Raw genomic sequence first — 27,459 nt, 5'->3', positions numbered from 1 at the left:
CACACATGAACGTATTCAGTGTCACTGAACTGTACACTTAACAATGGTTCAAGTGGCACACTTTATTACGTATGTACAGAGAGATGGGAATACCAGACCAGCTGACCCGCCTCTTGAGAAACCTGTATGCAGGTCAGGAAGGAACAGTTAGAACTGGACATGGAAAAACAGACTGTTTCCAAATAGGAAAAGGAGTACGTCAAGGCTATATACTGTCACTCGGCTTATTTAACTTATGTAGAGTACATCATGAGAAACAATGGGCTGGATGAAGCACAAGCTGGAATCAAGATTGCTGGGAGAAATATCAATAACCTCAGATATGCAGATGACACCACCCTTATGGCAGAAGGTGAAGAGGAACTAAAGAGCCTCTTGATGAAGGTGAAAGAGGAGAGTGAAAAAGTTGGCTTAAGGCTCAACATTCAGAAAACTAAGATCATGGGATCTGGTCCTATCACTTCATGGCAAATAGATGGGGAAACAGTGGCAGACTTTATTTTCTGGGGCTCCAAAATCACTGCAGATAGTGATTGCAGCCATGAAATGAAAAGACATTTACTCCTTGGAAGGAAAGTTATGACCAACCTAGATAGCATATTAAAAAGCAGGGACATACTTTGTCAACAAAGGTCCGTCTAGTCAAGGCTATGGTTATTCCAATAGTCATGTATGGACGTGAGAGTTGGACTATAAAGAAAGCTGAGCGCCAAAGAATTGATGCTTTTGAACTGTGGTGTTGGAGAGTCCTTGGACTGCAAGGAGATCCAACCAGTCCATCCTAAAGGAGATCAGTCCTGGGTGTTCATTGGAAGGACTGATGTTGAAGCTGAAATGCCAATCCTTTGGGCACCTGATGCGAAGAGCTGACTCATTTGAAAAGACTCCGATGCTGGGGAAGATTGAGGGCAGGAGGAGAAGGGGACAACAGAGGATGAGATGGTTGGATGGCATCACCGACTCAATGGACGTGACGTGAGTCTGGGTAAACTCTGGGAGTTGGTGATGGACAGGGAGGCCTGGCGTGCTGCAGTTCATGGGGTTGCAAAGAGTTGGCCACAACTGAGACACTGAACTGAATCTGAGTGCCACAACTGAAAAAAAAAAATAATGTAATAGGCCCCGAACCACTTAATTGTATACTTTAAATGGGTGAACTCTACGGTACTCAAATTATATCTCAAGTTTTAAAGTCCATATGCTTATTCAGGGACAAGAAAGCAAATGGGACTCACAGGGTAGGTGGGGATGAATGACTCAGATGTGGCAGAACTAGAAAGTGGGGCACCGGGGAAAGATCCCCAAGCCTGCACAGCAGGGACAAGAAATCTGAGAGCAACAAGAGTTCTGGAAAGCTGTGGAAATGGGATGGAGCACTGGGGCTTTCCTGATGGCTCAGCAGTAAAGAATCCGCCTGCAACGCAAGAGAAACAGGAGACTTGGGTTCGATCCCTGGGTTGGAAAGATCCCCTGGAGGAGGCAATGGCAACCCACTCCAGTATTCTTGCCTGGAAAAGCCATGGACAGAAGAGCCTGATGGGCTACAGTCCAGGGGGAGGCAAAGAGTTGGACACGACTGAGTGACTAACCCACAACACACTGGGAGGAAGGAGAGCTGCCTTACAAAAAAAAAGGAACTGGTGAGAGAAGCTACAGCTGCTCTCTGTGGGGGGGTGGGGCGGGCCTGGGAGCAGTCTGTAGTGTAATAAGATGTTATTACAGGAAACGCCCCCAGCTCTAACCCCCAACTCCTGGCACCATCACAAAATGCTCCCAGGACCAGGGTCAGCGCTGGGAGACTGAGAGCGTGCGGCTTGCCTGCCCCGCCCTTCACTCTCAGCCTCGGTCACAGCCAGTTCCGCCTGATTAAATGACACACACACAGTGACTCATCTGGTCACCTCACTGAACGCAGAAACGTTCTGCTGCAGGTTCGCAGACTGTGGGTGGTGGACCCCACGTGAAGGACAGAGGCTGGCTGTTGCCAAATGTGTCCTCAGAGCTGGCGCTCTGGGCCTGGCGCGGCTGTCCATGTCATCGGTGTGACCTTGGGCAGTGGCCTGGATATACTGGGGTGACCCTGGATGTCCCTCCAGCTCTAACCTGCTATGAAACTGTTAGGGAGAGTGGCATTAAAGGAGCCAGTTGTGGTCCCCTGAATATTTATTATTAAAGACATTTAAAAGAGGATTTGCTTTACTAATTTGGAGAGAAAATAAATCCTTTTAGTAAGTGTATTTTTCATGGAGACCCAGACCAAGGCAATCCCTGCTGACTACCTATCCTCCTTAGGTTCTGAGTAGTTCATTAAATAGGGCTTCTGCGGTGGCTCGGACGGTGAAGAATCTGCCTCCAATGCAGGAGACATGGGTTTGATCCCTGGTCAGGAAGATCCACTGGAGAAGGAAATGGCCACCCATTCCAGTATTCTTGCCTGGAGAATCCCATGGACAGATGAGCCTGGAAGGCTACAGTTCATGTGGTCACAAAGAGTCAGACACGACTGAGGGACTAACACACAAATAGAAAACGGGCAAATTAAACACACACACACCCCACCCCCACTAATTCTGGTCAAGCTGTAACCGAATTCAAGGTGGACATACTTGGAATTCTTTACTCAAGTTTAGAAATTGCAGAGAAGCTTCAGCTCAATACGAGTTAAGAATTTTCTGACAACTGGAATTATCTGAACATACAGTGGGCCAATTTGTGAACCAGTGAGCTTCCTGTCACAAGAGGATGGCTTTCTGGCAAGAGTCTTATAAAGCCGACAGCTGATCTAGATGACCCCTCAGAACTAACAAGTGGTGAGTCTTTCCACCAAAAGGGTAGAGGAATTCTGCGTGTCATTTTCTTGATAGCTATCAGGAGTGTGGGATAAAACCTCTGAGCTCTTCAGGGATTCCTCCCTTTTTTTGGAGCTGGAAGTCCCCATGCCTGATGAGCAGACAGGTACAACACAGTCTGATGCTGATATACCTACGTTTTTGGGTTTACATGTGACAGGTTTGGAAGAGGTGAATTAATTTGATAGCTCTGTTTCTAATATCTTCTATTGTTAGAATCTCTGTGCTCTACTTGATGTACTATGCAGATTAAAGAACAAAAGGGAAGCTGTTAAATGAGTCAATTTAAAAATGAGCACGCATTTGACACGATGACTACGGATTCTTTTAGCTCCTACATGTCGATTCTGCTGGGATTCATCCCACGACACTGTCTAATTATTATTGATAGCTTATCAATCCCATTACAAACTGGTTAATGGAAGTGAGACAGTGACAAGAGCAGAATGAGAAATCCTTGCTTAAATGGCCTCGACAGAACATCACTTCTGAATAAAGAACAAAGCTGCCAGAGCTCACGACTGCACTGTGTTGTCATGGCAGTAGACGATTTTCATCATTTTCAAGTGATGAAACAAGGAGCTAAGAAGCAAAGAAATCAGCCCCAGTGGAGAACACATGGCTGGAGAATCAGACACATTCTGCGACCCCTTCTCTGTAGGACCCTACCTGGAATATGCTTCTGATTTCCATTTGCCGGTCAATTCCATCCTGCAAGACCAGAGTCAAAACTCATCTCCACCAATGAACTTTCCATGCCATAATCAACACTATATGTGAAATGACATTGATTACTGAATATAGATAATGTTTACTGAATGCACAACTACTATTCAAAATCCTTTACATGTTTTATCCCCTTGAATCCTCACAGCCAGACTATGAGGTGGAGAAAATTATAACTTCCATTTTGAGAACAGGAAAATGTTGGGTGCTTTAGGTCACTTGGATGTTCAAGGTCACATAGCTGGTTGGGGACAGAGCTGGGCTGGAACCAAGCGTGAGCATTCTTCTTCTGCTCCTTTTTCTTTTTGTGACTGAGTGTGGTCTTAGTTTATTCAAAACTTTATTTTATTGTGGTAAGAATATGCAACATGAGATCTACTTTCTTAAAATTTTAAGTATACAATATGGTATCAGTGACGCTATATAGCAGATCTCTGAAGCTTATTCATTGTAACTGAGATTTATGCCTGTTGATTAGTGACTGCCCATGTCCCCCTACTCACAGCCCCTGACAACCGAGATTTAATTCTTTGATTTTGTGAATTAGACTATTTTACATAGCTCATGTATGAGGTCGCATACTGCACATTTTCCTTCTTTTTAAGGCTGAACAGCACCCCACTGTATGCACAGGTCACCTTTTTTTTATCCATTCATCTGATGGACACTTAGGCTGCTTCTACATCTTGGCTACTGTGACTGATGCTGCAGTCAACACGGGAGTGTAGGTATCTCTTTGAGGTTCTAATTTTAATTCTTTTGGATAAACACTCAGAAGTGGGCCTGCTAGATCACATGGCAGTTCTATTTTTCACTTTTTGGTTGTGCCCCACAGAACGTGGGATCTTACTTCTCTGACCGGGGATCGAGCCTGCACCTCCTGCATTGGAAGCATGGAGTCTTAACCACTGGACTACTGAGAAGTCCCTATTTTTAATTTTTGTGAGGAACCTCCATACTGTTTTCCATAATAGCTGCACCAACTTATATTCCCACCAGCAGTGTCCAAGAGTTCCAATGTCTCCACTTCCTCCATCAACAATGATCAGCTTTTGTCTTTTTGGTAACAGCCATCCTGCCATGTGTGAGGTGATACCACACCATGGTTTTGCTTCGCATTTCCCAGATTATGAGTGAGGCTGAGCACTCTTCATATGGCTGCTGGTACATCTTCTTTTAAGTAAACTCTGTCCAAATCCTTAGCCCACTTTTAAATTTGGTTTCTGTTTTTTTTTTTTTTTTTTTCTGTTGGGTTGTCCAGAGCCTGCACTCCCTCTTCATCACCAGCTACACAGCTCCTCCTACCCATGAGCACTGAGAATGTAAGGCAACTGAGAGTCCTCCTTCAGGTTCCACCAGGGGCCGAGTCGGCGACAGTGGCATGGGACGTGGGATTGTTCACACGGACAGCTGCCCCAGCTGATGGAGATGACAGCTGCTGGCCCGGCCACCTGCATGGGGGTGTGAACTGTTCACTGTGCTGTTCCCACTCCCTTTCTACCCAACCAGAAAGAAATGGCCAACAGCCTTTGACTAGCCTGTCACGTGAGTGGAGGGGCTGGGGTCCAATGCCACCAGGCCAGCATGCTCCTTCCAATGTATCACATGGCCTTCGATTTAAAGAAAGCTGAGCACTGAAGAATTGATGCTTTTGAACTGTGGTGTTGGAGAGGATTCTTGAGAGTCCCTTGGACAGCAAGGAGATCCAACCAGTCAATCCTAAAGGAAATCAGTCCTGAATATTCACTGGAAGGATTGATGCTGAAGCTGAAACTCCAATAGTTTGGCCACCTGATGTGAAGAACTGCCTCACTGGAAAAGAACCTGATGCTGGGAAAGATTGAAGGCAGGAGGAGAAGGGGATGACAGAGGATGAGATGGTTGGATGGCATCACTGACTTGATGGACATAAGTTTGAGTAAGCCCTGGGAGCTGGTGATGGACAGGGAAGCCTGGTGTGCAGTCCATGGGGTCGCAAAGAGTCGGACATGACTGAGTGACTGAAATGACTGAGGACCAAAAAAAAAAAAAACCTCTACATTTTAAATTTGGTGCATACATTCCATTTGAGTTACATTATCCATATATATATATATATATATATATATATATATTTCTCAATATGGACTGTACCTTGCCAGGCTCCTCTGTCTATGGGATTCTCCAGGTAAGAATACTGGAGTGGGTTGCCATTTCCTTCTCCAGGGGATCGATCTTTCTGACCCAGGGATCAAAACCCACATCTTTTATGTCTCCTGCACCAACAGGTGGGTTCTTTACCATTAGCGCCACCTGGGAAGCCCCAAGATACGCATATACACGTCACCATTATGATCACTTTAAACTTGACTACCTTCTGGAGAAATCTGAAACGGGGTCTGGAAGGAGCCAGGGGTGGCCCTGGTCCCCAGGCATCACGCATAGTAGCCGATGTTCACTCTGCCCCCGCCTTCCACATGCCTGCAGGCCTCTCCTGATCACGCTGGGTCCGTCCCCTGGGCATGGCTCTGCCCCGTGCTTTCCAAGCTGCTCCGGCCCTCCTCCCTCTGCCCTGTGGAAGGCAGGCAGGACAGCAGGTCGTCGCTACACGTCAGCAACGGCTTTGTAACACGGGGAAGTGTAGGACTGGCAGCTGGGGACAGCCGGGTGCAGTATCTTCTCTTCAAGATGCAGTCTTTTCATAAAGTGCAGCCCTTAACCACTGGGGTGTTCTGAATGAAGCCCAGGAAAGAGGAGCCACAGGGTACTCTCCTCAAAACTCACCTCTCCCGGGAAGAGTCAGGTGATGGAAACTGGTTCACTGGATTTAACTTAACACCGCAAAATAACAAGCCCTCCAAATGACACTGCGTGCTGGGTTCCTTTGCTTCTTTCCTCAAGCCTGGCTCTGATGCCACCAGCACAGCACGAAGTTGGCCTGAGTGGGTGTGTGCGCTTTCCCCCGTTAACTGGATGTTAATTCTTCAGGCCGTCTTTTGGGCAGCAGCACATCAGCTTCCTGACTGTGACTTTTCTATAGTAATTTATCTGGATTTTCAATTTAGTGTCAAAAAGAACATTGGGGGGGTGGTGTCACACTTTTGGGGGATAAACAGTTTCAGAATGACCCCTAAAATCCTTAGGGATAATGATGAATCAATCTCCTAGGGAAGTTCACATTTTGGTCAGATTAGCTGTAACACTCAGCATCACTTGCAAAGTGATGCAGGATACAGTGGTGCCCTGATGACCTTGGTAAATGAACCCCGTCTACCAGAAATAGATAATTGAATGAGCAGATAAATGAATGAATAATGGAGACCAGGCAAAATGATTTCTAATGGATCAGCTGAAATGAGCCACTCTGGTCACACACTCTGGAAGCCTGTATGATGTAGCCCCATGGCCCCTAAAAGACAGCTTCAGCACAAGACAAGGTTGGCAGAAAGGTCTGAATAATAAGACGGGCACCCATAAACTTTCTCCAAGGGAATTTCAAGGGAGAAAACATGGCTTATTCAGCACATGCAGAGAGTCAGCTGTTCCTCTCATCAAAATCATTTATGTGTATTTAAAGTAATTCTGGTTCTACTACCTAATCCTGGGGAATCCAAAAAATATATCTGTTTTCTATCTTTACACAAACAACTCTAACCATGACCACAGAGCCCCCTCATCCAACATGGAAAAAGAGGAGGCTACTGGGTCTTGCCTGGCCTCCTCGCTTTTTCAAACCTTCTCAAAGAAATGAGAACAGGTGAATTCTGCCTGGCCTGCTGCTAGAGCAGCTGCACTCAACCAATGCCTGGCCTGAGTCAGGGCTCAGTGAACATGCCCTGGACTCCCCACTGCCCTGGCCTGGTGCCCTGCACACAGCAGGTGAGACCATGGGTGTGGGCATGGTTATGGTCAGAGGAGGCTGAGGACATAATTTATAATGTGTTGAATTAATGACTAAGGAGAAATAAATTATTTTTGCCAGTAATTAAGATTACCATTTTCTCACTGTCACAAAACCTGAATCCCAATTCTGCTACTTGGAACCTTTGCCAGTCTGGGTCACTTATTTTTCTCAGACCTCAGTTTCTTCATCTATTAAATGGGACTACAACTACCAGCCTTGTGTCATCTCATCAAATGATGCAGAGACAGTGCAGGTGAAAACTCCTGGGGGATGTCTGTTATAACACCCTTCCTGTCTGGTTCACTCGCCCCCAGCCTGCCCCTCACACTCTGGAGTCCTTATAAGCAGGAGCTGTCGAGTGTCCATCTGCTCTGGCAGCTAACAGTCCCACATGCTGGGGGTCGGGAACGATAATTTTGCCTTGGCATTCCCCTGAAAATTCTAGACAATGTCACCTGGTCCTGGAGATTTACTGACACGCTTGCGCTTTTGTGCTCAGTGGCTAACTCATGTCTGACTCTTTTCGACCCCATGGACTATAGCCCACCAGGCTCATCTGTCCATGTCATTTCCCAGGCAAGAACACTGGAGTGGGTTGCCATTTCCTCCTCTAGGGGATCTTCCTGCCCCAGGGATCGAACCTGCATCTCCCTCGTCTCCTGCATTGGCAGGTGGATTCTTTACCACTGAGCTACCAAGGACTACTTGTCTTAGGTCGGCTTTAAAAGTCGCTGCCACGTGATCCCATGCTCACCATCCCTGTGAGCATCACAGGAACCCCCAACCCCCCTCCCTCAACTCTCCAGAGGCTGTGATGAGGCTGAGGGGAAGCCATCGGCATTTGAGGCAGGGTTACAGGGCTAGTACTGGGGCTGAGCCGCAAATAGGAAATGAGGTCAGAACACAGAAGAGCAGAATCAAGTTGCTCACAGCTGGGAGAAATTAGGTTTGGGAATGAGGACGGTGAGGGTCAAGGAGGGACGCGTCCACGGTTCACACTGGAGCCCTGGCGGGTAGAGAAGCTTCCAGTCCGAGGGCAACCAGGCAGCTCCCCAGTGGCCTGCCCTGGGGGCATGTCCCATCCTTGTTCTCCCAGAACTGATGCTTTCTTGGGAGCTCCTCAGCATCTCCTTGGAAAGCTGGCCACGCCCACCTAAGGGGAGATTCCCCCCAAATCCCCCTTTCCATGCTGAAATCCCTTTCGTCCCGACCTCCCACTTTCTCTTATCAGCGAACCCCACCTGTTCTTGATCCCCCTCTGCCCACCTAAGGCTCTGCCCACCTGTGAGGCTCTGCCCACCACTTATCTCACCGGAATTTGCAGTCTCACCTCCTCTACCCATTGTCTAAGCATATCAGGACCACTGACCTTGAAAAGCCCCCTCTCCCCTATTTCCTCAAGCTATTCCCCCTTTGAATCTCTACAGTTCTCTGCTAGTTTTTAGGGGCCTGGTAACCTGTTTTGTATTATGAAGATTTGTACGTGTCTTATCTTGCTTATTACCCTGCAAACCTCCTGAGGACAGAGACTGTCTACCTTATTTATGCAGCACCTGCGGTTCCGAGCATAATATCTTACCAGTGGGGCCAATAAATATTTACCCTGTTAAATTTTATGATAGTCTGATTTCTAAGAATGAGTACTTGTATTTCTCCCTATCTTTTTCCTCATTACAAAATGCAGTCACATTAATGTGGTCACATTACATGATGGTTTCTCTATAAATAAAATAGCTACCGGTTTCTGTTTTATCCTCCTCAGGTTCCAATACCCTCTCCTACCTTCCTGGGTCCTCAAATGTTTCTTCAAGGCAACAGTTATTTGATCTCTCTGGAAAACACTATTTTCTCATTCTGTGAGCTTCCCATCACACCTGTGGACAGGTGACACCTTTCTGGGTTTCGCTCTGGCCTCAGACTGCAGCCTCCCATGTTTGACGGAATGTCTCTGTGCATCTTGTTACCCTGGGCAGGAGGCAGGCCTGCATCTTCCATGTTATGAATCTCCGGTACTCAGCAGTCCACTGTCACTCACTATCTCTGGTTGTCACACTCGCACCTGCCCATCGGCCCCTTCCCTGCCCTCCCCTAAGTCGTGACTCATCGACACCAAGGTCCTCCCATGCTGCCACATGCTTCCCCTCTGTTCTTTCTGGGCCCTGGGGCTGCTGCAGAGGCAGCCTGTACTTCCGGCTTGCTCTGTGCTCTCGGCCCTGGCAGCGGCATGATGGGTGGAGAGATGGTTTGCTCATCCTCCTTCCCCTCAGATCCACTATTCGGTTCTCTCCTGAGCACATATGTTGAGATTCCGTGTCAATTCAAATGTTAAAATGATATTCCAATCTAGTCAACTGTCAGATTTTAAAATTGCCTTTTTCCACTTGTGGCAAAGGGCCCTGTGAGGTTGCCTGTCCTTCTTATGCCTGATGCCACAGATGTGTGGGCACACTGCTCCAGGCCAGGGCCCGGGCTGTGGCTGGGAGGAGCCTTTCCCTTTGGGAAGTGACTGGGGGGCACGGGCCATGGACTCAGCTTGGGACTGTTCTCCTAAGGAAACAAAGGAAACTGAGTCTCCAAAGGAAACTGAGGCCAGCTCTGGAACAGGCAGGCTGGGAGGGAGGCACTACGCCCCAGCCCTCAGCTCCTCGGCCCCTCTGCCACCTGACCCAATGCTAGGACAGAAATGCTCCATCACATGCTTCTCTGAGACACACTGAACTGAGCTAGGCCATTAAAGAGGACACTGGAATGAGCGCTACACAAGCCTTCTCATGAAAAGACAAGATGCTGAGCTCATTATAAAGGTGGGAAGGGAATACCCCATGCAGCTAGGAATAGTTGTAGTGATAATGTTTTAATCAGTCTATCTGTACATCGCGCAATGATTTCAAAGGTAAGAATTTATTATCTAATCAAAAGGATTTGTGATTATAATCAGTGACATTGTATCCAATTAGGAATTAATAATTTGGGCCTAAATGTGAATGTTATCTTCACATTGGGTCACAGGATGTGCTCTGACTGGCAGGCCTCCCTTCCCGAGTCCTGGGTCCCAGTGGGAAGAGCCAGCAGGATGGGGTTGTGAGATTTCAGATCTACAAGGTCCCGAGGCCCAGGGATGCTAAGGGCCAGAGGACCAACTGTTTGGAGGGAAAAGTTCCAGGGGACCATTAGACAGCTCAAACTCACACCAAACTCTGTTTCAGTCTGGCTGGCAAGTATAGGAAAGAGCCTCTGGCACCAGGCTTAACAGTCTTGCAAATATAATAAATATTTCTTCCCTCTCCCCCAGAAGCATACAGCGAGTGAAATGAGTTCTTACTACTTTGGGAATAAACAGTAATGTTCTCTGGGTAAAAGGCCACGTGGCAGTTTGAAAGACTGGGTTAATCAGACACAGGGAAATTTCTGATTAGTTGGACAATTACCTCAAATTCTGAGCACCAAGGCAATGTTTGAGAAACAGCCTGACCAACTGGGAATACGTTCAATAGCCCGAGGCAGAGATTTTTTTAGCTTATGAGGGCTGAAATACAACGGCACTCTGTGCCTGACTTTCATGGTCTCACGTCCCCCAAATGTAGAGGGCCTATAACTATTTTTTAAGACCAAATTGACTCAAAATTATTTTGGGCTTTCAATAATTATAGAAATCTGTTTGAAAAGTAGAAAGTGAAGCGTCATTCAGTTATGTCCAACTCTTTGCAACCCCATGGACTGTAGCCCACGAGGCTCCTCTGTCCATGGGGATTCTCTAGGCAAGAATACTGGAGTGGGTTGCCATTCCCTTCTCCAGGGGCTCTTCCCAACCCAGGGATCGAATGGAGGTCTTCTGCTTTGCAGGCGGCTTCTTTACCATCTGAGCCACCTGAGAAGCCCAAATCTATTGGACGATCCCCTGAAGTCACTTTAGGGCTCCAGGACATGGCAAGGCCAGGATTCAGGGGCCAGGAGAGAAGGATGGATCATCACTTTGGATGACGGGGAAGTGGTCCAGGCCCACCACCGACTATCTCTGGGTGAGCCGGCCATGCACCGTGCACCCCGACTCTGCTCCTTCCTGGTGTCTGAAGGCATCACGGCCTCACCTGGTGGGGGCGTGCTTCTGCTCCTCCTCCTCGTCCGTGTCACTGCTGATGGTGATGACGCTGACCGTGGGGCTGGGGGTGTCGGGGATGACAATCGTCTGCCGCTGCCGCTCCCTGGTGGTGCTGGAGGCCCCGTCACCCCAGCCGCACGTGACGGACGAGCTGCAGGCGGGGCTGCTGTGCACCAGGGCGCAGCGCGGAGGCGTGTTCTCCTTGACGCGCTTGGACCGCTGCGGGGAGCTGACGGCCTGAGAGGAGGACACCTCACAGGTGGAGACGTTTCTGGAACGACAAAGCCACACCACGCTCATGGAGAAGGTCAGGGCCGCCAGGTCCTTGCAAGAAGCCCAACTGTCTAGAAACACCAGCATGGCCAAATTGAGAGGACCACAGGCAGGAAGGCCAAGGGTCTATAAACGGAGGAAACAGGCTGCAAGTGTCAGACATTTTTCTCTCTCTCCCTTAAGCGGCAGGAGGAAACAAACTACAAGTGTCAGAATTTTTTCTCTTAAAATTCTGTGTTGCCATGACAACACCTAGTTCCACCTGAACTTAACTTTTCTCAAACCTTGCGCTAACCAACGCATTTTTCTTATGGAAGTGTTTTTCTTAAGCTATGTTAATGAAACTATGTGTTTGCTTTGGAATTTGCCTTTCTTCAAAATGGTTCCACCTAAGACTAACTTTTGGCTGATAACAGCTCAACCAACCAGTATCCATATCAATTGTTTTATGGCTGGGGATGACACACCTCCTGCCATCCTATCTCAAAAATGCATATTGTGGGAGAGGGGCCTGGTGAAACTCCCTCAGCCTTGAGGGGTCTCTATCTGATTAATAGCTTTCTAACAGACAGAAAACAGCTTGCCAAAACTAGCATGGGGGCCACTCCTTCTCCCCCTTCTGATGTCTGTGTCAGAAGCTTTCTCTGTCCATTTTTTATACTTTAATAAAACTCTGCTATATGAAAGCTCTTGAGTGCTCAAGCCTGGTCCCTGGTCCTGAAGTTATATCTTCTTTGGAGATCACGAATCCGACACCATTCATCGTAAGCTCTCCATAAATCGGAGAGAGGACCAGCACACTCGGGCTTAACCAGACTGCAGAGGCGGTGGCCTGTGGGACTTTCTTTCAATTGCTACACAGATAGGGCAGCATCCTGGCTTCTCTGGGCTCTACCCGCTGAGGGACAAAGTGGGTAGCCAGGGCTCTCAGGAGAGGACAGAGGACCATGCCCAAGGACTGGGCCGGTCTTGCGGTGGGGGCAGATTTCAGGGGTGTCTGCCCCAACGCAGCCCCCTGCCTTCAGGGTCAAAGCCCAACTACGTAAGTTCAATCTCGTCATCCTCCCCAGTGTACTGAGTTAGGTCTTGTTTTGGAGGGAGGTGGAAGAAAAGATATTTGCACATAAAGCTTTCATTTCCTTGCTCACGGCTGGTTTACCACTGATTCAATGACCACACTCATTTCCTAAGACTTCCTGGAGCTAAAAGATCTAAGGTTAAAGTGTAGCTTTGCCTCCTTCCTCCTCTGGGAAAAGGACATAACTATAAAAGTATCTGTGCGGGTATAATTTTTCAAAAATTAATTTTTCTGGGGACTTAATGAGCGGTCTAGTGGTTAAGACTCTGCCTTCTAATGCAGGGCACATGGGTTCAATCCACGGTTGGGGAACTAAGATTCCACATGCCTCGCAGTGCAACCAGAAACAAACCCAAAGAAAATCCTGGATTTTGACACATGAGCCTCACAGGAAGCTTACCAGTCTGTTTCAATCGTAATGAAAAACCAGGAAAAATGCAAAACAAAAATGTATGCTTAAGGGACCTGTAACTCTTGATTTTGATCAACTAGAAATTAACTTATCAAAAAGCCAATGTAGTTTCTGGTAACTTTAGAGAAAGAAGACCTTACCTTTCCCTTCCCCATCAACTGTTGATGACCTTGGTTGTATCTATACAATGAGACCAAAGCCAGCCTATAATGAAACTTAAGAGTGTGATATGTCCTTAGAGATTCTAGCACCTTCTAGCTAAAGGGAAGGTAATTAGATGAAAATAATTCCATAAAGGTAGGTCTATTTAATTTTCTATTTAGTCGGTATCACATGTTGCTTGTTCCTTTTGGGGGGCTCCTAATAAGAAGTTTCACTGATAAAATTGTTCTATTATTTGTACTTACCAGAAAACTTAATATTTGTTATTACTAACATGGTACAATTTTGAGATTAAGTTTTTACTACTCGAGCAGTTAAAATATGTCTACTTGGCATTTTTAAAGAAAACTATGCCTGATCGTACCGCCTGCCAAAGGGGAGAGCCTTCTGGTTTTTCCAATTGTTTTGCCTAAGGCATTGGTCTTAAAAATAGGCAAACCCATAATTTTCACCATAGTCCCACTGATCTTGAAATGCACTGGCAGTGAGCCTTCTAAAGCCAGCTGGGTGGTAAGAAGGCCACAAAGAGGGACTTACCAACAGGTCAGAGGCTAAGGGTTCTTCTTGCCCCTACCTGGCCAGAGTGAGCACACAGAGGCTAAGCTCAAGCCAGACCAGGGTTCTGGCGACCACCCACCAGACTGAGCATGACAGCACGTGAGGACTGAGACAGGGGCCTCTGGGGCCACCCAATCTAACACAGACATGGGTGTTCTATCACAGAGCTGTCAAACAAAAGCATTCTGGAAGCCTGCCACTGATCTGACATGAATTTCCCTAAGCTGTCAGAAACCACCAAATAAGAATCTTGTTCAGGAAGGATGACAACTTCAGGAAGTCAGCTCTTGGATTAGTTTTCAAATGAAAAAGAATGAAAAGAGGCAGATCTAATTTCTGGCATCTTGCTATCCAAGGAAGTATAAAAAATTCACTAGACATTTCATGTATTACTTTACTTCTCTTGATTAACCTATTCCAAATAAACAATTAGGGACCGCCAAGCCACCGGAGAGAGATGTAGGAACAATTTTACAGCCATACAATTTTGATCTCGATTTTTTTGTTTGTTAGGAAATCTCTATTTTTTTAAGTAAGGTATATTGAGGTATCAATTGTTTGATGAGTTTTGACAAATGTACAGTCATGTAATTCCCATCACAATGCAGATACAGACATTTGTTATCACCTTGAAAAGTTCCTTCTAGTCCTTAGCAGCTCCTGATCTGATCTGTCTCTATAGTTTTGTTGCTGTTCAGTTGCTCAGTTGTATCTGACTCTTTGTGACCCATGGACTGCAGCACACCAGGTTTCCCTGTCCTTCACTATCTCCCAGAGCTTGTTCAAATTCATGTCCATTGAGTCGGTGATTGTCACCCAACCATCTCAACCTCTGTCTTTTTCTCCTCCTGCCTTTAATCTTTCCCAGCAACCTTCAATCTACACACTCCATAGTTTTACCTTTTCCAAAATACCATATAAAATGAACAAAAGGACACGGCCTTTGGTCAATCTTAATTTTTTTTTAAGAGTTCATGGAGATGAAACTGGATTTAGAGGAAATGGGAAAGATCATTGTTCTTCTGGTAGTGTCTGTGATTAACCAAAGTTACTGCTTATATTTTAGCAAATAGCTGAATGAGTTAAATTTCTGACATTAGACTCAAATAAAACACATTTCTCTACTACTTCTAAAAAAAAGTTATGGTTTCAAAAATGCATCTTCAGAGGGCAGTCTGAGTGTTTTCTAGATAAGTGGAAGGGGAGAGAATCACTCAAGACAGGAACACGGAACACTGTGGTTTGAGGGCCCCACCCTAGGGTGCTGGTAGGGCCAGCACTCACATAGACCTCAAGATGAGTGCCTCCTTCAAAATCCCATTCCAGGGACCCAGATCTTTAACTTCCAATCTCCTTGAAGTTTTCTTTCTCTAACACTTCTTACACACCTACCTCGCAGAGGACTGGTGTTGCTTATTCTTCCGGGAAGAGGTGGTGCTGGTAGGTTGCTGCCGCATCACGTGGGCCACGCCCACATTTAAGGGTTGAGCTGCTGGAAGGGTCACATGACCAGTCAACAACGCAGGCTGCTGCATGATGGGATTGTAATGGCTGCCATGAGCATGCGTGTTCCTGAAAGGGAGATGGGAAAACAGATTCTTTGATGGTTTAATAGAAACAGAGCTCCTTTAGAAGATAAAGTTCCCTCCCGCCCATTAAAAGTCAAATTAAAATCAAAAGGTAGTCCTCACACCGAGGAGAGAGTTGTTGAAGAGATGAGCCTTCCCAGGTGACTTCATTGAATGTCTCTGGTGTAGGAATGTTTAAGTGGCGTGGACACAATTTGTTCGTGAGTGAGAAAGGGCACATTTCAAGTGGGGAGAATGCCAAGTAGGCGGACTCAGCTTAAGTTCTGGGGAGAGGAAATAAATATTCCCTTCTGCTCTTCAAGACCCTAAATAGCTAACTGGGCTGTGTATTTTATTTTATAATTTAAAAAGTGCCTTCAATGGGTTGTTCCACTCTGTGAGGTAGGCAGGATATCTTAGTAATACCGTTTTGTAAATGAGAATATCAGTTATGTGAAAAACAAACTTTGAAGTCTGGTAGGTATGTCTTTCTGGCATTAGGAAGTGCTAACATTCTTTAGAATTCTCTCAGCAGTTAGCACAATGTTCAGGAATGTAACAGCTGATCAGTGAGTTACATGCTTTCTGAATGAACAATTAGATTAACTGAAGGTTGACTAGACATGTATAGAGTTTGGTACTAAGTGAAAATTAGTAACAGACACATGTTGATAGAAATATTTGTAGCCATAATCCTGAAAATGGGTTATGTGAGATCTGGGTTGTATGGTGCTGTTAGGCTTATTCCCACAGAAATATTAAGAGTGATGATGAATTTAGAGAGTTGCCCATAAAAACCCATTTGCTGCTGCTGCTGCTAAGTCGCTTCAGTCGTGTCCAACTCTGTGTGACCCCATAGACAGCAGCCCACCCGGCTCCCCCATCCCTGGGATTCTCCAGGTAAGAACACTGGAGTGGGTTTCCATCCAGAAGCCCTTTCCTTCTCCAGTGCATGAAAGTGAAAAGTGAAAGTGAAGTCGCTCAGTCATGTCCGACTCTTAGCGACCCCATGGACTATAGCCCACCAGGCTCCTCCATCCATGGGATTTTCCAGGCTAGAGTTCTGGAGTGGGGTGCCATCGCCTTCTCCGAAAAACCCATTTAATACATGGTAAAATGAAGAGCTATAGGAGAGTTCATAGGAATTTTTAAAATATTATGAAATTTAGGAAAAAAGTTGAACACAAAGAAAAGAAGCAGGGAGACACTTTTGTAGAGATCCTGATAGTCTTTTGGACATTTAAGTGAACTTTAAAAACTGATGTTATAGCTCCTTTACTTTGTTGCTATTTCTTCTACAGACATGGCATTTTTCCCTTTGACATAGGTCTAGCACTAGCCATGATTCCAGATGTTCTCTGGGCTACATATGAAATGGAGAAGAGACTGAAAAGAAACTGTTGGCTTTAGGTCTCTCCTGTGGTAACCAGGTAAGAGATGAGGAGGGATGAGAGATAAGAAGATGTGCATGAATGAGTTAAGAATGTCAGTATCTCTGAAATTAAATAAGCTGTAAATGCTGAGAGACAAAGGAAAATGGAAGTACAGCATATGTGTGGTCTTCTGGGAGAAAAAGGGGTAAGGAAAAAAACAAGTGGTCAAACAGCTTTCCACTTGGTTGCTGCTGCTAATGAGCTGGAGAGGGAAGGTGGTCTTGCTGAGCGTTCATGCTGTGAACGGGGGAAGGGCAGATAACAGATTTATTGCTGCCTGTCATGGATCAGGGGCTGGAATGAAGTGAAATGTTATTCACTCAGTCATGTCCAACTCTGCGACCCCATGGACTATAACCCGCCAGGCTCCTCTGTCTGTGGGATTCTCCAGGCAAGAACACTGGAGTGGGCAGCCATTCCTTCCTCCAGGGGATCTTTCTCGAATCACGGATCAAACCCAGGTCTCCGGCATTGCAGGCGGATCCTTTACCCACTGAGCCACCAGGGAAGCCTGGTGCTGCATGGTACATGTTAAATCCAGTCAAGTGCTTTGTCTTTTATCTTAAATTTAAACCTCCCAACAATCCGATGATAGGCATTACTGTCCCTACTTTACTGAAGAACTGAGGTTTAGTAACTTTCCCAGGTCACGCAGGGCCAGAAATGAGCCCAGTTTACCTGGCTTGAAAGTGCTTCCAATGAGAGGCGGTGGATGTAGGGGGTGGTGTTGTCAGTGGAAAGTGAACGGGATTGTGATAAATGGCCTCCGTTCCTCTCTTCTTTCTACTAAATTAGAATTAGTAAATTAGTAAGTAGAAAACTAAATGGCAGGACAGAGGACGCTGCAGTTGAGGCTGGACTGGGGGCCTGTCTCTTTGCCTTTCATCAGAGCTCTTCACTCACAGCAGCTTTACGGGACAGAAAAAGAACTGTCGGGAGGTTCTGTGGCTGGTTTGAGGACTGTCAGAGGGTGAAGGGTGTGTCCTACCCTGATGGTTTGGCTGAAAGAAAGACAGCCCAGAGGGCCATGAGAAGTTGGGGCCAACTTGGGGGACTGCCATTTGGCTCTGCACTGGTGAAGGTGGGCACTGAGGGTGGTATTGGGATGGCATGCTGCTGCTGCTGCTAAGTCGCTTCAGTCGTGTCCGACTCTGTGCAACCCCAGAGACGGCAGCCCACCAGGCTCCTCCGTCCCTGGGATTCTCCAGGCAAGAACACTGGAGTGGGTTGCCATTTCCTTCTCCAGTGCATGAAAGTGAAAAGTGAAAGTGAAGTCACTCAGTCGTGTCCGACCCTTAGTGCCCCATGGACTGCAGCCCACCAGGCTCCTCCATCCATGGGATTTTCCAGGCAAGAGTGCTGGAGTGGAGTGCCATTGCCTTCTCCGTGGGATGGAATAGGTGGCAGGTATAAGGAAAAGTGGAAAGTGGCCATAAAAACAACAGAGCCACATGTTAGTGATGAAGTTGGTGAGCAAGATGGCATGGAAGGTTCTGGAAACAGATGCAGGGGTTGTGGTGTGCTTGTGGCTGTCAGCTGGATGTCTCTGGGCTCTGTGGAAAGCATACTTTGATCTCAAAGATATGAGCATTAACTGAAGAGACACACTCAGCAAACAGAGCAGAGTTTACCAGTCCAAATAAACCCCTTTCTGTCAAGCTTTCCCCCAGGAGGTCGGATGTGACTCCAGCGTGCTCGAGTGTGAAAACACCTCGAGAACACTTCCTGGAATTGCTAAGGAGCCCCTGGATCTCTTCTGCAGAGAAACAACCAAAAATCATCCCAAGCCAAGTCTGGTGAATCACACTGGTGATCAGATAATGGAACTGAATTTGGAGTTCAAAATGACAACAGATCCTAAAGTAACCAAGCTGGTTTTCTGGTGTCCTGGTATGCTGCTGCTGCTGCTAAGTCGCTGCAGTTGTGTCTGACTCTGTGCAGCACCATAAACGGCAGCTCACCAAGTTCCTCTGTCCCAGGGATTCTCCTGGAAAGAATACTGGAGTGGGTTGCCATTCCCTTCTCCAGTGCATGCATGCATGCTAAGTTGCTTCAGTCGTATCCGACTCTGTGCGACCCCGTGGACAGCAGCCCAGCAGGTTCCTCTGTCCACGGAATTCTCTAGGCAAGAGTACTGGAGTGGGTTGCCATTTCCTTCTCCATTATACATTTATTTAAAAACAATCTCTCATTACACTGCAGTTTTAGGCCACATGGTGTGCTCAGGCGCTTAGTTGCTCGATAGTGTCTGACTCTTTGCGACCCCATGAACCGTAGCCCGCCAGGCTCCTCTGGCCATGGGATTCTCCAGGCAAGAATACTGGAATGGGTTGCCATGTCCTCCTCCAGGGGATCTTCCCAAACCAAGGATCGAACCCAGGTAGGCCACATGCTACTCTTTTTAATTTAAAAAGCCCTCTACAAAGCAGGGGAGTCTGGTACTGGCCAGCCTGGCCGCCCTCTGGGTCAGCGGTGGACGTGCCTCCCATCCCAGCCCTGCCTGCGCCTTGCTCACCTCCAGTCGGCCAGCTGCTGGGTGCCGGCCATGGTCTCAGGAATCACAGTTGCGTGCTGCACCGAAGTGTGCGTGGCCACGCCGGTCAGCTGTTGCCACGCCGGGGGAAGCAGGATCTGCTGGGTCCCACTTGGCCAGGCCTGCTGTAGGACAGAGGACACCTGCCATCACTATGTCTGACGATCATATATCAGTTGGCATGAGTCAAGCGTTTATTCTTTGCTCAAGGTTATGCTAGACCCCCTTGACAGGTGTGACAGTGGAGACCTGCTCTCTGACCTCAAACACCACGGCAGATAAAATGAACACATGTGAACTCAATAGAAGATAGTAGGTAGGTATATGGGCAAAGAACTATATGGAAGCGATTCATCCACACTGAAGAATGATTTATTTATAAATCTGCTCTAATGAACCACGTTTAAAATTCCCAAAAGTTCACTTATTGATTTGTGACACAACTGTGCACAAGAGATTGAGGGGGTTGAATTGGGTCATACAAGGGTAACTCCTTGCCCTCAAGAAGTTTTCTGTCTAGTATCCTTTATTTAATATCTTACCTTTTGTTTAGCAGTTAGAATGTAGAGGTGCAACTTGTGTTATCTTCTGAATCTAAGTTAACGTAATTCTGAGATCACCAAGTATCTGACACCTGCCTATATCCAAGGGCAAACAGGCATGAAGTAAAATTCTTAGCTGGGATCTTGAGCTTAACTGAGAATACCTTGACTCCTCAAGGCGAAAATGAAATAGTGAGGAAGTCAGAGTTCGATTTTTTATAAGCACCAAGCTGTAAATCAGGAACTTTCCTGATTCCTCCTTGAATAGACTTACAGGTGTGCGTGTGTACACGTGTGTGTGTGTGTGTGTGTGTGTGTTGTGTTTTGAGCCCTCTGTATCTTCAGTCACTATTCTGCTTGCCTTTGGTTATTAAATGATTCACTCTGAACACAGTTGTCCAAAGTTGGACACTTAAAGGAATGCTGCTAAGGGAAAATACCTCTTGGGAAGGTCAAGGATTTAAAGACTTGGGATCTTAGCTCTTTCTCTCTCTTTCCATCAGGCTGGAGATGACGAACACTGGCTAATTAATATAATGTAGTGCTCCACAAACTGTGCATATGTTCAATATGTGTGTTTTGGCTCATATCAACAAACAAGCACTTCTAGAAATGGATTATAAATTTGAGTCAAAACTTCATAATCAGTGATGTGTACTAAAATGATACAGCTTCCTCTTAGATTTGAGTGCATAGTTCACCTGGTCTATCCTGTTACCACTGTTGCACATGAGATTCAGTGAGATCTCTTATACCTTTTAGATATTTCCTGTTTGTTTACTGATCTTTTAATATACAGTCAAAAAGCTCAGGGACCACAGATTATACAATAAGTGCTTAAGAAATGTTTGTTGATAAAATGAAAGAAGCAATTCTACCAAGGCAATTAGCTATACTTAACTGTATTTCAGGTTTACTGAATTCAAACACAGTAAGCAGAAAAATAATTTAATTGATTAAAATAATTATGAGCTCAAAAGCTTAAATGAACAATAGTCTCATTGGCAGTAAGAATTCTACTGTTTTGTCTGGAACTTATTTCAGATCCCATGAAAAGCCTGTGTTTTGACTAATGTCATTTTGAAATAATAAATCTTGATATCAAGCTAAGGACATTATTTCTTCCCTGTTTCCCTAAAATGAATCTTAGCATTTTACCTCAAAGAGATGGGGTAAAAAGATATTTCTGGACCTCTATCCCTGATGGATATGTTCAACTCATTTGAGACAACACTTTGCATCAGGTATTTCTATAATTTATTGCTACTTTATAATCTGTAAGGTTAGAGCCAATATTTCTGGATGCACATTGTGTGCCAGGCATAGAACTAAGACCATAAGTGGATTCTCTGACTTTATCTTAACACCAATCCTGTGACATCGGGGCTATTCTCCCCTCCTATTTTTCAGGTGGATAAACTGAAACACAGAGAAGTTAACTAGCTTGCCTGGACACATAGTAAATTAAACATACGTTTACAGCTCTCCCTCTTTTAAGCCCAACTAAAATGACAGTGAAGGAATGAAAAAGTATATATAGATCCATAAGGACACAGAGAACAGTGAGGGACAGTAACAGTTAACAGAATTTTAGAAGCTGGAAAACAGATGAGAGTGATTACCAAGTTAGCAGACTGAAGGAACAGAAGGTAAAGTCTGACTATCAAACCCTGGGATTCTGTCACCCTCAGATTCCTGGTATGAAGGATTGTTACCCCCTCACCCGCCACCCCCAATCTTCAAGCAGGAACCTGGTGGATTCTCTCCAGGGAAACTGACTATTCCAAGAGAAAAAAACTACAGATACTTTCGATGAGAGGGGACCTACCAATGAAAATGCTGAGCTCACTCCTTATTATCCGATAGAGAAGTCCACCCCGCTGCCCCTGAAGCGTTCCAGTTTTTAGTCCTTCAGTCTTAGATATGAATGAACAGCCAAGGGTCACCAGACTTTAAAGGAAGTTTCTATCATGAAGGAGACTAAAACAAAAAATGAAACTCTGAGGAACAACAACAGTACAGGAATTGGAAGAAAATCTAAAAATATATGTAATTAGTGTCCTCAAAGAGGCTAAACGTGTATATATATCCATGAAACAAGATATAAAGGATATATATCTATATTCTGAGAACAAGAAAACTCTTGGAAATGAGAACAATGACAATAGAAATGAACAATTCCATACAGATGGGGAAATTTTAGAAAGTAGCATAGATAGAATATATACAGGGAAAAGGTGGATGGGGGTGAGGGTGGGAGATATGAAAGTCATTAGATCAGTTCAGAAGTACCAGCGCTCAACTAGCAGGAATTCCACAAAGAAGGAACAGAGAAAATGTAGGGGAAGAAGTTAACAAGGGCAAAAATAAAAGAAGAAAGTTCTCCAGATAAAAAGGGCAAAAATAAAAGAAGAAAGTTCTCCAGACAAAAAGGGCAAACAGGATGTACCGGACAGTGTATTCTAAAAGACTCATGAGAAAGCATGGAGCCGTGAATCTCACGGACATCGTGTCCACCATGGACAAGGAAGGTCTTAAAAAACTTTCCGAAAGAGAGGAAAAACAACAGCACTGAACTTCTCAATGTGCTCAAAGACACCAGTACATCAAGCACACAAGCCTTTGAGAGCTCTGGAAGACTTCGGGGCTGCATAATAACACATACAGAGGAAACTGACCCAATGAAAAGATGGGACAATACTAATTCCAGGAAAAACAACTTATACAGGAAAGGAAGCAGAATCGTAGTACGTTATGAGGCTCAGCTGAGAATAATATAATACAATATTGATGATAATTATGTAGATAATATAAAGTGGTCGAATAAAAACTTACAAGGGAGGAAAAGGGAGAAAGGAAAAGTGAGAGAGAGAGGAAGAGAGTGTGCATGCGAGTGGGCCTGTGTGTTCTGGGGATGGAGGGTTAGAGGGCTAAGCATTCTTCCATGGTTGATTGATACCTAAAGTGCAAAATTCAGTAAGAAACAGTTAAAGAATGCTATTTAGAAACATGGATTTAAATAACTAAATGAAACAGTTAAAAAAAACTGTTTTATTTTTGGATGACCAGTCCAAGTTTGATGCATGAAACAAGGCACTCAGAGCCGGTGCACTGGGACAGCCCAGGGGGCTGGGATGGGGAGGAGGGTTGGGGGGCGGTTCGGGACGGGGTAGGGGGGGACACATGTACATCTATGGCTGGTTCATGTCAGTGTATGGCAAAAACCACCATAATATTGTAAAGTAATTAGCCTTCATTTAAAATTAATTAATTAAAAAATGATAGTTTGGGGGGAATGGAAATTGGGGACGGGATAGGCAGGAGACTACTGTTTTCTTAGCTGTTTATGGTGGCATTTAACTGTAACAATTAGACACATGTATTACTTTGAAAAAGAATTAAAATTTAAATTCAAAATAACTTCTCCAAAGTCAAAAAGCCAGTGAGTGCTGGGGCCGCTATCTGAACATGGGCAGTGGAATTCCAGAGCCCATGCTCTCAGCCAATATGCTACACTTTCTGTGGAGGTGACACATAAAAACGACGGCCCAATTCAGGATCAGGTGCCTAAGAGTCGTATGAAAAAGTCTTCCTTATTTATTAGCAATATCAGGCACCCAGCAAGACTGACACAGACAGCAAGACAGAATGGTGGGAAAGACTGGTTGCTGAAAATGACCAGAGAAGGTTTTGAGAAGCGCTGGAGTGGGATCTTCCGCCTCTGTTGTGGCAGGCAGCATCTTCAGTTGTGGTGTGTGAGCTTCGTTGTGGCATGTGGGGTCTAGTTCCCTGGCCGGGGATTCCCAGCCCCCTGCATTGGGAGCGTGGCATCTCAGCCACTGGACCAGCAGGCAAGTCCCTCACTCACAATTTCTGATGGTGGTCAAGATACCAGTTCTTGGCTGGGGGCTGGGCAGACAGAGGTGAAAGCTCCTTTTAGGCGATACCAAAAAAGCATTACTGGTAAGGCGATCCACATGATCACCCTTGTGTTACTGAAATGAGAGGGTGTGATTATTTCCGGACACACATCTTTGGGGTGCACCAGAGAGACTGTTTTCCATTTTAGGGACATATGATGCTACTGGCAAGGGGGGGTTGGAAAATGGCAGAGCAAACAAAGCTAACATGAGGGTGGATTCAAAAGACTATTTCTAAACATGCACAAATTCCTTGAAAAGGTTTAAACATTTAGATAAAAAGAAATATACTGAAATTTGGGGATATATTTAAAGTAATAATATTTGGAGTACCTCTGCCTGATACCTAACCTAATCCCAAGAAAAATGAAGGGGTCAGTGTTAATGTTTAATTACTGCTTTAAAAAAATAGCTGCCATACTAGTTTTTTAGGGCTTCCCTGGTGGCTCAGAGGCTAAAGAATCTGCCTAGTTTTGCAAGTTGCTTATTTTTTTTCCTTTGAAGGGATCATTAAAAAATATCTAGGAGAAAGCTCCACCTTAATAGGCTAACATATTGGAATGGATTGGGTGACAAACAAGAAAAATCAAAAGCAATCAATAAACAAAAAAGACACAGTGACACTGGATAGAACAGGACAGTTCTTTTTTTTTTTTTAATTTTTAAGTTAATATCTCTTAGACAACTCTGTATGTTAAGACACTTTGGTCCATCACGTCCTTTTCCAATGGCTATATGGTGTTCCATTTTATGCCCTTACCAATTTAAACAAATTTTCTGCCGATGAACATTCAAATTGCTTCCAGCAGTTCCCTGTTATAAGCACTGTAGCAATTAAAATCCTTGTACATGTAATTTTGGTTCACTTCCCCACTTAGAGCTGTAGGTTAAATCCACTTGGAGATTTATGGTGCTCTAAGGACTCCTTTTCAAGTAGGCAGTTGGTAAAGCCCTTCCCTGCTGTGATTAAAGGACTAAGACAAATTCAGAAATGCTGGGCCTGTTGGTTTCCACCGAACTGAACAACGAGTAATATCTACTTTAGCTAGTATGCGATGCTATGTATCATTTCTTTCAGAGATGGTTCTTGGCTTACAGGGTTAAGTATGCAAACACAAAAAAAGGATCTGTAAGTACCCTTTAAGAGTACATGTGAATTCTGCAGGTTTTGGCTCACAGAGGAGCAGCACTGGGAAACTGGCCTGAATTTTGGCTCCCAGTCAGATGAAGTGTGAACAGGCTGCCGTGCCCCTGGAGTGAGTGGTAGTTCTCTTGATCTACCAGGGCTTTTTCTGAACTCCGTACTACCAAACTGTGCAAACAAAAGGGAGCTATGAGGAACAGAGAGAGAGGGGAAGGAGTACAGGTGTGCTTTATATACGGAAGGTTCTCTGTTTAAACCTTCAGCAAGACAGAATTTTGTGTGCCACCAGAAACTAGTGGAAGTGGGCATCTGCAGTCTCAATCTGGACATAAGAACAAAGAGATTAAGAACGGCTAGTGTCAATCTCAAACAAGCTGTTCTTGAAAACAGAAGAAGAAGTAATAATATCCACCGTGTCTTATGAGCCTGGGTGTGGTCTCCATGACCAAAGCAGATGAAGATTCTATAAGAAAAAGAAATCCATGCCACTTCCTCACGTACGAACAAAGATGCAAAAATACTAACTGCAGTATTCACAAACAATCCAGAATTGAAAAGCACACAAACACATCAAGTACCACATGATCAAATAAAGTTCACATTGAAAATATTGATACAAAGATGATTTAACGTTACAAAATCTATTAACTTGCTACATTAACAGTTGAAGGAACAAAAACACAGGAGTATTTCAATAGGTGGAGAAAGAACATTTGATGCAGTTGAACATTAATTCATTAAAAAAAATTTAGCAAACTTGATAAAGTGTCCCTAACCGCTCTTTAAACAAAATCTCTAGTGGCAAACAGCAAGAAGAATTTGCTTTAAAGTTAAGTTCAAGTTAAGAATGCTCAATATCAACGCTCTTATTAAACACTGTTTTGGAGCTACTGTTGGCACGGTGTCATGAGAACAATAAATAAAAGTTATAAAGACTGGAAAGGAAGAAACAAAATTGTATCCCTTGTAAATGAAAAAATAGTCTACACAGAAAATCCAAGGGAATTCACAGAAACAATCAGAACTAATCAGAGTTTGGAAGGTGCTGGATAACAAACTCAATGGAGCAAAACCAGTTATATTCCTATTAACCAAAGACAAATAATAAGAAAATATAGTTAATAAAGTTATTAATAACAGAAGTGTAAAATATTTAGGAATGATTCTAACAAAAGAAAACTCTAGTGAAAGGAATAAAAGGTAACCTATATACAGTTATGACTTCCCTGGTGGTTCAGACAGTAAAGCATCTGCCTACAATGCGGGAGACCTGGGTTCAATCCCTGAATTGGGAAGATCCTCTGGAGAAGGAAATGGCAACCGACTCCAGTATTCTTGCCTGGAAAATCCCATGGATGGAGGAGCGTAGTAGGGTACAGTCCATGGGGTTGCAAAGAGACACAACTGAGCAACTTCACTCACTATATATAGTTATATACCATGATCAAGGATGAAATGACAATATTACAAAGATGTCAGTTTTCCTTGAAGTGAATATAAATCCAGTGCAGGTCCAATACACACAAATCAGGGTTCTGGGCTTTTGTCTTGTTTGTTTTGGAATGAAAACTCTTATGTAACAGTGAGGATAAAATTCACATAGAAAAGCAAAGGGACAAGAACAGGGAAATTTTGAAGGACGTGATAGGATCAGGGCTTTTCCCACCAGATATCAAGACATACGTTAAAGTTATAAAATCAATAGCAAAGACAATAGGATATCAGAGAGCCCAGTGGTCTAGAACGGACTGAGTCCAAAATTGTTGTTGTTTAGTTGCTCAGTTGTATCTGACTCTTTTTTGACTCCATGGACTGTAGCCCGCCAGGCCCCTCTGTCCATGGGATTTCCCAAACAACAACAGTGGAGTGGGTTGACATTTCCTTCTTCAGGGGATCTTCCTGACCCAGGGATCAAACCTGTGTCTCCTGCATTGCAAGTAGATTCCGTACCACTGAGTCACCAGGGAACCCCATGAGTCTAAAATAGACCTATGCAATTTGACTACATTAAAATTATCCCCCAAACTTCTGTTCAATAAAAGACACTATAAATAAAGTGTCTTTGGGAACCAACTTCATTTAAAAAACAAAGGTGCTTTAAACTAACAACATTTCAGTCAAACTATCCTTGACTCCCAACAACAGAAGCCATGATAAAGAAACAGTACAGCAAATGATGGGTTAAAATACACGTGCTGGAGTCAGACTTCTTGGGTTTGTGTTCTGGTTCTGTCACCTAATTGCTGTGTGACTTTGAGCCAGTGCCTGTGCCTTGTTTG

The 27,459-nt window shown here is 44.8% G+C and overlaps 1 protein-coding gene across 11 annotated transcripts in view; it reads right to left on the bottom strand.

Annotated features, from left to right (window-relative positions):
• The window catches only part of HIPK2 (homeodomain interacting protein kinase 2), a 203,939-nt gene that overhangs the window by 22,653 nt on the left and 153,827 nt on the right, over positions 1–27,459 (bottom strand). For 6 of the 11 annotated variants that reach the window (XM_086395289.1, XM_086395294.1, XM_086395286.1 and 3 more), the window contains exons 10-13: positions 19,557–19,699; positions 17,720–17,827; positions 15,433–15,612; positions 11,547–11,828 (exon numbers count right to left, since the gene is read on the bottom strand). In XM_086395289.1, coding sequence (XP_086251415.1) covers positions 11,547–11,828; positions 15,433–15,612; positions 17,720–17,827; positions 19,557–19,699 — 713 coding nt within the window. The remainder of the gene's footprint in view (positions 1–11,546; positions 11,829–15,432; positions 15,613–17,719; positions 17,828–19,556; positions 19,700–27,459) is intronic. The other 5 variants (XM_086395296.1, XM_086395293.1, XM_086395295.1 and 2 more) reach the window with 2 other exon arrangements.

The sequence above is a fragment of the Bos grunniens genome, chromosome 4, assembly GCF_055505025.1.
Source record: "Bos grunniens cultivar Pamir isolate PY7600 chromosome 4, Bosgru_T2T1.0, whole genome shotgun sequence".
NCBI classification, from domain to species: Eukaryota; Metazoa; Chordata; class Mammalia; order Artiodactyla; family Bovidae; genus Bos; species Bos grunniens.
This window is presented reverse-complemented; position numbering and strand designations above follow the sequence as displayed.